General features: G+C 45.2%; 1 protein-coding gene across 3 annotated transcripts in view; it reads right to left on the bottom strand.

The window, feature by feature from the left end:
* Positions 1–1,986: 1,986 nt before the first annotated feature.
* The window catches only part of LOC134339466 (hepatic lectin-like), a 44,708-nt gene continuing 35,199 nt past the window's right edge, over positions 1,987–11,495 (bottom strand). For all 3 annotated transcript variants that reach the window (XM_063036001.1, XM_063036003.1, XM_063036002.1), the window contains one exon: positions 1,987–4,120. Coding sequence is in view for 1 of the 3 variants with exons in the window: in XM_063036003.1 (XP_062892073.1) it covers positions 4,003–4,120 (118 nt within the window). In the remaining 2 variants the exon portion in view is untranslated. The remainder of the gene's footprint in view (positions 4,121–11,495) is intronic.

Genomic DNA, 11,495 nt, shown 5'->3' with positions numbered 1-11,495 from the left:
AGGTGTTGCATTGCTTGTCAGAGAAAGTATTACAGCGGTGCTCTGGCAAGATAGATTAGAGGGCTCGTCTAGGGAGGCTATTTGGGTGGAATTGAGGAATGGGAAAGGTGTAGTAATTTTTATGGGGGTGTATTATAGACCACCAAATGGGGAGTGAAAATTGGAGGAGCAAATTTGTAAGGAGATAGCAGATATTTGTAGTAAGCACAAGGTTGTGATTGTGGGAGGTTTTAATTTTCCACACATAGACTGGGAAGCCCATACTGTAAAAGGGCTGAATGGTTTGGAGTTTGTAAAATGTGTGCAGGATAGTTTTTTGCAGCAATACAAGGGATATTGGAAACCTGGTTCAGAAAAAGAGAAATATCTACAATAAATATAGGCAGCATGGAGTAAATGAGGTGCTCAAGGAATATAAAGAATGTAAAAAGAATCTTAAGAAAGAAATTAGAAAAGCTAAAAGAAGATATGAGGTTGCTTTGGCAAATAAGGTGAAACTAAATCCCAAGGGTTTCTACCATTATATTATAGCAAAAGGATAGTGAGGGATAAAATTGGTCCCTTAGAGAATCAGAGTGGACAGCTATGTGTGGAGCCAAAAGAGATGGGGGAAATTCTGAACAATTTATTTTCTTCGGTATTCACTAAGGAGAAGGATATTGACTTGTGTAAGATAAGGGAAACAGGTAGGGAAGCTATGGAAACTATGATGATTAAAGAAGAGGAAGTACTGGAGCTTTTAAGGAATATAAAAGTGGATAAGTCTCTGGGTCCTGACAGGATATTCCTTAGGAACTTGAGGGAAGTTAGTGTGGAAATAGCAGGGGCTCTGACAGAAATATTTCAAATGTCATTAGAAACGGGGATGGTGCCAGAGGATTGGCGTATTGCTCATGTTGTTCCATTGTTTAAAAAGGGTTCTAAGAGTAAACCTAGCAATTATCGGCCTGTGAGTTTGACGGCAGTGGTGGGTAAATTGATGGAAAGTATTCTTAGAGATGGCATATATAATTATCTGGATAGACAGGGTCTGATTAGGAACAGTCAACATGGATTTGTGCGGGGAAGGTCATGTTTGACAAATCTTATTGAATTTTTTGAAGAGGTTACTAGGAAAGTTGACAAGTTAAAGTGGTGGATGTTGTCTATATGGACTTCAGTAAGGCCTTTGACAAGGTCCCACACGGAAGGTTGGTTAGGAAGGTTCAATCATTGGGTATTAATATTGAAGTAGTAAAGTGGATTCAGCAGTGGCTGGATGGGAGACCCCAGAGAGTAGTGGTGGATGACTGTTTGTCAGGTTGGAGGCCGGTGACTAGTGGCGTGCCTCAGGGATCTGTACTGGGTCCAATGTTTTTTGTCATATACATTAATGATCTGGATAATGGGGTGGTAAATTGGATGAGTAAGTATGCAGATGATACTAAGATGGGTGGATTGTGGATAATGAAGTAGGTTTTCAAAGCTTGCAGAGAGATTTAGGCCAGTTAGAAGAGTGGGCTGAAAGGTGGCAGATAGGGTTTGATGCTGATAAATGGGAGGTACTACAGTTTGGAAGGACTAATCAAAATAGGGCATACATGGTAAATGGTAGGGCATTGAAGAATGCAGTAGAACAGAGGGATCTAGGACTAATGGTGCATAGTTCCCTGAAGGTGGAATCTCATGTGGATAGAGAGGTGAAGAAAGCTTTTGGTATGCTGGCCTTTATAAATCAGAGCATTGAGTATAGGAGTTGGGATGTAATGTTGAAATTGTACAAGGCATTGGTGAGGCCAAATTTGGAGTATTGTGTACAGTTTTGGTCACCGAATTTTAGGAAAGATGTCAACAAAATAGAGAGAGTTCAGAGAAGATTTACTTGAATGTGTTACGTACCCCGTAACTGGGTTGCCAAACCAGCAGAAATGGATCACTCAGTTGGAGTCTGGAGTACTAGAACTAAGAAAGTTTTATTAAAGAAACAAGCAACACAGTAATCGAAAGGATAATAAATGCAACAGTTCAGTGATGATAAACACACATGGGCACAGCATTAAGATAACAGCATCAATCAAGCTCTATCGTTGTCTAGGGGTAAATGACCAATTTCAAAATGACTCAAAGTTCAGTCCAGTTAGTAGTTCAGTTCGCAGTAATCGTTGCCATGGCGGTGGACAACGTGGGGGAAGAGAGACATAGAATAGGAACAACTGATCATTCAGAACGGCTTCACTCACAGACCAGCAAGATGGCTCACAGACCAGCGAGATGGCTCACAAACAGCTTTTGGGCGGGTCCTTGGTGATGTCACCTGAGGTCACCGACTGTGACCCCTCCTCCAGATGCGGTCGATCCTCTGCAGTGAACCCGACACCCAGGCAAGGGCGGACACACACCGGGTTCCCGCTGATCGTACCTTTCCACCCTTGTCGTTGTCTGGTACTTCTCACCCACTCGTGAGAAGCGCACCGCTTCCAGGGTCTCGTTACCTCGGGTGGCGTGTGTGTCTGTCTTAGCGAACCTGTCCCTTTTTATCCCCCTGCTGGGGTATCGCCTGTCCATCACTTCAAACAGTTCAGGGTTCAAAGGGGGGAGCCGCTCCAGACAGCTCTCTCTCCCACATCCCTTCATTACACATCTCCAGACGCTGCTCCATTGTTCCTTATCTCTCCTTCCCCTGAGGGCAGGTGGCAGACCAACTGTTGATGCCACTGATGCTAGCCCAGGCCAGCAAACATCTTAATTTTATGTGTATTCTCGTAACAAATGTTACCTGGGTTTCATCACCTAAGTTACAGAGAAAGGTTGAACAAGTTGGGTCTTTATTCTTTGGTACGTAGAAGGTTGAGGGGGGACTTGATAGAGGTATTTAAAATTATGAAGGGGATAGATAGAGTTGATGTGGATAGGCTTTTTCTATTGAGAGTGGGGGACATGAGTTGAGAGTTAAAGGGCAAAAGTTTAGGGGTAATACGAGGGGGAACTTCTTTACTCAGAGAGTGGTAGCTGTGTGGAACAAGCTTCCAGCAGAAGTGGTTGAGGCAGGTTCGATGTTGTCGTTTAAAGTTAAATTGGATAGATATATGGGCAGGAAAGGAATGGAGGGTTATGGGCTGAGTGCAGGTCGGTGGGACTAGGATAGGGTAAGAGATCAGCACAGACTAGAAGGGCCGAGATGGCCTGTTTCTGTGCTGTAATTGTTATATGGTTATAGTTTAGCACAGACTTAAACACACAACCCACTGGATCAATGCTCAGGACAATCACACAGCATCCAACAAAATCGATCCCGGACGAGCCCCCACAATGAAACACCCTGGTTCCTCGGCTGTGTAAGTCTAGGGAAGACAACCTTCAGCCCCGCCAAACTTGTGAGATTGAGGTGCGCTCCCAGCCCAGACCCCCTATTTGTGTGGATGCTGTGTCATCCACTACCCTGTTACAAATTACTGCCACAAAATATCAGACAGTACATCACTTATGGTTAAAAGATTATCTTTATGATTCTTAATTTGACTAAAGTGTTAGCAAAGCAAGAAGAGAAAAAAGAGCCCATTTTAATGAAACAATCTGATGTGCACATGTTGGAGCTCACGGTTTTTCCAAGTCACCAATCCTCAATCGATCTCACCCTGGCTACGTTGAATCATGGTCCCGCTCCAGATCGAATTCTACGACCTCTTCTCTTTGGCGTCTTCCCTCTTCATCCCCTCTCGAAAAAACCCCAAGCCCAACCTTAGTGTCCCTCACCAGAAAAACCTTCCCTTACTTCGACCATCCTAATTGGATGGCACACATTTCTCCTCATCTCTTCTCTTCAACAATAACGCAAACATAAACTGAAAACAGAGCAAGCTGAAAACAAGCTGCTCTCACAGAACTGCCAAACTGAAATACATACAGCATAACAATAAAAATATGAACCAGGGTATTACAGTTAGTTGTGTAGAAAGGTTTGCAAAGTCATTACAGAAAGGAGGAAACGAAATGCCATGATGTTATAAATACTCCTTGGTGAGATCACTTCTCACAGATAAAGTAGTCCATCTTTGAGCAGGGTGCATCATTCCACAAGCCTTGCTTCCATAGGTGGGCACAGCCCTCGGCAAGGCTGTTTGGCTCCCCGGGCATCCAGAATCTGAGGAATAAAACCTAGTTGGTAAAGATTCCAATTCCAGCAAAATACTGCTTTACAGCAACCACATCAGGCAGTGAATTTGAGCATTGTTAGCAATTGGAAAATTCCCTCTCTCACACACACACACACACACACACACACACACACACACACACACACACACAATCTGGAGGAACTCAGCAAGCCAGGCAGCATCTATGGAGTCCTGCTGAAGGGTCTCGGCCCAAAATGTTGACTGTTTATTCCCCTCTGAAACATAGAAACATAGAAAACCTACAGCACAACACAGGCCCTTTGGCCCACAATGCTGTGCCGAACATGTACTTACTTTATAAATTACCTGGGGTTACCCATAGCCCTCTATTTTTCTAAGCTCCATGCACCAATCTTAAAAGACACTATTGTATCCACCTCAACCACAGTCTCCAGCTGCCCATTCCATGCACTCACCACTCTCTGTGTAAAAAACTTACCCCTAACATCCCCTCTGTACTTACTTCCAAGCACCTTAAAACTGTGCCCTCTCATGTTAGACATTTCAGCCCTGGGAAAAAGCCTCAGACTATCCACATGAGCAGTGACTCTCATCGACTTATACACCTCTATCAGGTCACCTCTCATCCTCCATCGCTCCAAGGAGAAAAGACCAAGTTCACTCAACCTATTCTCGTAAGGCGGATGCTCCCCAATCCAGGCAACATCCTTGTAAATCTCCACCACACCCTTTCTATGGTTTCCACATCCTTCCTGTAGTGAGGTGACCAGGAATGAGCACAGTACTCCAAGTGGGGTCTGACCAGGATCCTACATAACTGTAACATTACCTATCGGCTCTTAAACTCAATACCACGATTGATGAAGGCCAATGCACCGTATGCCTTAACCACAGAGTCAACCTGCACAGCATCTTTGAGTGTCCTATGGACACAGACCTCAAAATCCCTCTGAACCTCCACACTCCCAAGAGTCTTACCATTAATACTATATTCTGCCATCATATCTGACCTACCAAAATGAACTACCTCACACTTACCAAGGTTGAACTTCATCTGCCACTTCTCAGCCCAGTTTTGCATCCTATCAATGTCCCGCTGTGACCTCTGACAGCCCTCCACACTATCCAGAACACCCCAACCTTTGTGTCAACAGCAAATTTACTAACCCATCCCTCCACTTCCTCATCCAGATCTTTTATAAAAATCACAGTGTGAAGGGGTCCCAGAACAGATCCCCAAGACACAGCACTGGTCACCAACCTCCATTCAGAATATGACCCATCTACAACCACTCTTTGCCTTCTCTGGGCAAGCCAATTCTGGATCCACAAAGCAAGGTCCCCTTGGATCCCATGCCTCTTTACTTTCTCAATAAGCTTTGCATGGGGTACCTTCTCAAATGCCTTGCTGAAATCCATATATACTACATTTACTGCTCTACCTTCATCAAAGTGTTTAGTTACATCCTCAAAAAATTCAATCAGGCTCGTAAGGCACGACCTTCCTTTGACAAAGCCATGCTGACTATTCCTAATGATATTATGCCTCTCCAAATGTTCATAAATCCTGCCTCTCAGGATCTTCTACATCAACTTACTAACCATTGAAGTAAGACTCACTGGTCTATAATTTCCTGAGCTAGCTCTGCTCCCTTTCTTGAATAAGGGAACAATATCTTCAACCCTCCAAAGCTCCAGAACTTCTCCCATTGCCATTGATGATGCAAAGATCATTGCCAAATCTCCTCCCTTGCCTCCCACAGTAACCTGGGGTATATCTCATCCAGTTCCGGTGACTTATCCAACTTGATGCTTTCCAAAAGCTCCAGCACCTCCTCTTATCCAACTTGAAGATGATGCCTGATTTCGTGAGTTCCTCCACCATTTTGTATGTGTTGCTCCAGCATCTTGCACTCAGTGTGTCATGGTCCGGTCCGTGAAATCGGCAGTTTCTGTTGAGACAGCTGATTCTCGTTTGGGCTGGCTTCATAAATAGCTTCAGGATTCAGCCTCTGGTTGCTGGATTGTTCCTGTCCATTCCCCCATCTGAATCCCTTCTGTTCCCCTTCCTTCTGTTGCCTCATCTGAAGCCTTGCCTCGCCTGGCCTTGTCTGAAGCCTTGCCTCGCCTGTAACCCTCGCCTGCACCACTGTCTAGTTCAATCGCCGGAGCAAAATAGGGAACTGTCTATCGTTGTTTTGAACTGTCTCTGTGTCCACGCCTTCATTAGGTAGGTCCGGCTGTTTGTGGCTTCCTAGTGTTGGGAACTGTCTGTGCCCACGCCTTCGCTAGGTAGGTCCGACCGTCTGCTGCTGCCTTGTGTTGGGAACCGTCTCATCGTATTCTGCATTCTGTGTAATGAGTCCCGGCCCTACGTCCTGTACCCAAGGAGGGGTCCCGGCTCTGTGTTCCATGTTCCTGTCTCTCCCTTGACCAAGTCAAGGCTTCAGGGTCTCATGCAGTCCTAGCCACGATCCAAGAACCTTGTCCTGTCCAAGCCATGCCTTTGTGTTCTTGTCTTGTCCATGTGTCTCACCCAGCCCAGGGGTACCTTGTCCAGCCTGGTGCTGGGGTTCCCTTGTCCTGTCCAGGAGTCTCACGTCCAGTCCTGTTGCCTCTCCTCATCCTGTAGCCACGCCTTGTCCTTGCCTAGTTCTGGAGTCAAGTCCCAGGTTCTAGGTCCTTTCCCAGTCTCTGGCTCGGAGTCCATACCAAAGCCTCGAGGTACCCTAGCCTCAAAGAACCCAAGCCTCGTCATGTCTTCACCTAGATCTGGGGTCTGAGCCCGAGTCAAGACCCAGGTTTCGGGTCCTTGTCCAGTCTCTGGCTCGGAGTCCAAGCCCAGGCTCCTAGTTCCAAGTTCCATGTCCTGGTTCCGCTATCCTAGTCAAGTCCTAGCCCAGGCCCTGTATCCTTGTCTCGTCCAGGGCCTGCGTCATGTCCAGCATCCTTTCTTCCCCATTTCCCTTGCTTTCTTGACTAACCTAGTCCTGTTCCTTGTACTACAGTATCTGTGCCTAGCATGCGGGTCTGCCATCAGCGCCCCCTTTATGACTCAATGTTGGTAAAAGCAGAGCACTGATTGTGGACTTCAGGAAGGGCAAGATGAGGAAACACACACCAGTCCTTATCGAGGGATTGGAAGTGGAGAGAGTGAGCAGTTTCAAATTCCTGAGTGTCAGCATCTCTGAGGTTTTATCCTGGGCCCAACAATTGACGCAGGTACAAAGGAGACACAGCAGCAGTTATATTTCATTAGGAGTTTGAGGGGAATAGGTAGGTCACCAAAGGCATTCACAAATTTCCACAGCTGTACTGCAGAGAGCACTGTAACTGGCCGCATCACTGTCTAGTATGGGGACACCACTGCCCAGGACCGGAATAAGCGGCAGAATGTTGTAAGCCCAGTTTGTTCCATCATGAGCACTAGGCTCTCCAGTATCCAGGACACCTTCAAAAATCGATGCCTCAAAATGGTGGCGTCCATCATTAAGCACCCCATCACCCAGCACATGCCCTCTTCTCATTGCTACCATCAGGGAGAAGGTACAGAAGCCTGAAGGCACACCCTCAGCGATTCAGGAACAGCTTCTTCCCCTCTGCCATCCAATCTCTGAATGGACAATGAGCCCATGAACACTTCCTCCCTATTTTATCCTGTCTCTTTCTGCACTACCTATTTAATTTACTTTTATATACACTTTTTTGTAACTTATCGATCTTATTTCTATGTATTGAATATACTGCTGCCACAAAACAACAAACTTCATGACATATTAAACCTGATACTGATTCTGATCGCTGATTTCCCTCCTTGTTTTCATGTTCTGGCTCCTCCTGGTCTCCATCATCTCCGTCAGCAGTACAACTCAATGAGATCTTTGCACCAACTACCCCTCCTCCTCCATTTCTGGCCTTACAAAAATTCTTGTACAGATGTGTAAATCATTTCTTCTTCTCTTCCCCTCATAGTAAAGGTAATTGACGAGGGATCTTTGACCAAAAACATTAACTCGTTTTCTCTCTCCACACATGCTGACTGACCTGCTGAGTGTTTCTACCAATTTCCTTTTGTGTTTCAGATTCCCAGAAGTGCAACTTATTCATGACCTTGAAAACTCTTCTCTAGGTCTAACTCTGTGACAATTGTTTTTAATGGATGTGGAGGCATGTAATAGCCTTGAGAAGCACAATTATCTCAATCATAGCAAAGTAGAAACATGTAATAGCCAAGTATGTGATGATAGTCAAAGTGTGATAGGAAAGCACACAGTGTACACCAGACAAAGTACAGTAACAAGCAGGCTCAAAATTGGCACTAAGTGTAACATTTCCAAAATTAAAGGTTCATTGGTTCATTATCTGAATTCTCTCTCTCCTGGAAGGATTTTTCACGGCTGTTTCTGTAACAATTTTGTTTTACCAGTCAGGGTTGTTAGCCCTGAGCTGAACCCTTGAACCTGGAGGATCAGTGGACCACTCTTAGTCTGGCCTCTACCCTTTGACCTGTTTAGCATAGGTGACCCTATCAAGAGTCAAAACACAAAGCCCTGACCCCAGCGAGCATGACTCTCTGGGTCATTTGAGGCACGCAGACCTCCAAACCATGACAAGGTTGCGATCCTCTTGAAGAAACTGAATGCCCAAAGTATTTATAACAAGGATGGTGAATTAATGTGGAGAATAGATGCCATTTTATTTTAATTTTGATTTTTCAGGATCTAAGGCCAGCATTTATCGCCCATCCTTAGTTGCTCTTGAATAGAAGGTGCTGAGACACTTTCTTGAATTGCTGCAGTTCTTTTGGTGAAGAAGCTGTCACAGTTGGGTACAGGGTTCCAGGATTTAGACCCAGCGGTGGTGAAGAACCAGTGGGGTACACTCAGTGCTCACTTTATCAGGCAACTCTTGTAAATAAAATGGCCACCGAGAGTACGTTTGTCGTCTTCTGCCCCTAAAGACCATCAAGGTTCGACATGTCATGCATTTTAGAGATGCTCTTCTGCACACCAGCGTTATAACACATGGCTATTTGAGTTACTGTCACTTTGAACCAGTCTGGTCATTCTCCTCTGACCCTCCTCATTTAACAAGGCGTTTTCACCCACAAAACTGCTGTTCACTGGACACTTTTGATTTTTCACACTATTCTCTGTAAACTCTAGAGATTGTTTATTTATTTAGTGATACATGAAAATGCCAGGAGGTCAGCCGTATCTGAGATACACAAAGCCACTTTGATCACATTTCTTCCTCATCCTGATGTTTGGTCTGAACAACAACAGAACCCCTTGACCATGTCTGCATGCTTTTATGGATTGAGTTGCTGCCAGCTGATTGGCTGATTATGCATTTGCATAATGATCAGGTGTGCCGGTGCACATGATAACATGGCTGCCGGGTGTGTTTGCAAGACAGGGTGGTGTGATTCCTGGAGGGCAACCTGTACAACATTCACAAAGTGCTAGAGGAACTCAACAGGTCTGGCAGCATCTGCGGAGAGGGATAAAGAGCCAATGTTTCAGGCTAAGACCCTCTATCAGGACTTGCCAAAGATAAGGTATTCCTGTCCTTCTTAGTGATAGATAACATGGGCTTGGGAGATGCTGTGAAGTACCCTGGTTCGGTCGTGGAAGTGCATTTCGTAGATGCTGTCACACTGTGCTGGTGGTTTGTGAATGGACATTTAGGGTAGAGGATAAGTACCTATCAAATGGGAACTGGTGTCTTGCTAGTTTGATGCTGCACTCACCGAGGCAAGGAGAGAAGGCAGGAAAATGGGGTTGAGAGGGAAACTAAATCAGCTATGATGGGATGGTGGAGCAGACTTGATCAGCTGAATGGTCAAATTTTGCTCCTATGTTTTATGATCTTCTTATAGTCTTAAGATGCTGACAGACGTGATTATTGACATCTACTATGTTCCTGACTAGACCCCAATGTCCTTAATTTGCCTAATATCTAAAAGTCCCTCACAGGCTCAAGTAAACTTTGCATCCACACCTCTTGGAAAAGAGATTTCCGAAGACTCACAGGCTCTAGAGAGAAGCATATCCTCAACTCAGTCTTGAACACATCACTCATTATCCTGACATAATGCTTCCAAGTTCTAGATTCTCATACCAGGAGAACCAGCCTCATAAAACCTACTCTGTCAAAGCCCCCACTGGATCCCATACGTTTCAATAAACTTATCTCTACTTCTCCTGAAACCGTATTAACCCAGACCCTAATATATGTAGTAAATTTTCATAAGATGATCCTACTGTGGTCGACTGCAGATTTTTGTTCTGTCATGGACTCAGGGTCCGGACTTGTTTTGAGTGGCGGTATTTTACTGATACCTTACACGTGCTCACTCTCGTGTATATGCTATGTGTGCTTGCGTTACAGTGGTGTGCAGAAAATCATCTCTGAACGCACAACGTCAAGTCAAGTCAAGTCAGGTCAAGTTGCTTTTTATTGTCATTTTGACCATAAACTGCTGGTACAGTACACAGTAAAAACGAAATAACGATCCTCCAGGACCCTGGTGCTACATGAAACAACACAAAACTACACTAGACTATGTGAGACAGCACAAAAACTACACTAGACTACAGACTTAACCAGGACTACATAAAGTGCACAAAACAGTGCAGGGCAGAACAATAAATAATAAACAAGACAATAGACAGAGTAGAGGACAAATTACAATATAATAATAAATGATGTAGATGTCAGTCTAGACTCTGAGTATTGAGGAGTCTGATGACTTGGGGGAAGAAACTGTTGCACAATCTGGTCGTGAGATTCCAGATGCTTCGGTACCTTTTGCCAGACGCCAGGAGGGAGAAGAGTTTGTATGAGGGTTGCGTGGGGTCCTTCACAATGCTGTTGGCTTTATGGATGCAGCGTGTACTGTAATTGTCTGTAATGGCGGGAAGAGAGATCCCGATGATCTTCTCAGCTGACCTCACTATCTGCTGCACGGTCTTGTGATCCGAGATGGTGCAATTTCCGAACCAGGCAGTGATGCGGCTGCTCAGGATGCTCTCAATACAACCTCTGTAGAATGTGGTGAGCATGGGGGGTGGGAGATGGACTTTTCTCAGCCTTCGCAGAAAGTAGAGACGCTGCTGGGCTTTCTTTGCTATGGAGCTGGTGTTGAGGGACCAAGTGAGATTCTCCACCAGGTGAACACCAAGAAATTTGGTGCTCTTAACGATCTCTACGGAGGAGTCGTCAATGTTCAGCGGAGAGTGGTAGCTCCGTGCTCTCCTGAAGTCAACAAGCATCTCTTTTGTTTTGTTCACATTCAGAGACAGGTTGTTGGCTCTGCACCAGTCCGTTAGCCACTGCACCTCCTCTCTGTATGCTGACTCGTCATTCTTGCTGATG

The sequence above is a fragment of the Mobula hypostoma genome, chromosome 29 (assembly GCF_963921235.1).
Source record: "Mobula hypostoma chromosome 29, sMobHyp1.1, whole genome shotgun sequence".
In the NCBI taxonomy this organism is placed as follows: Eukaryota; Metazoa; Chordata; class Chondrichthyes; order Myliobatiformes; family Myliobatidae; genus Mobula; species Mobula hypostoma.
Note: the sequence above shows the minus strand (reverse complement) of the source record. Positions and strands in the feature narration are given on the sequence as shown.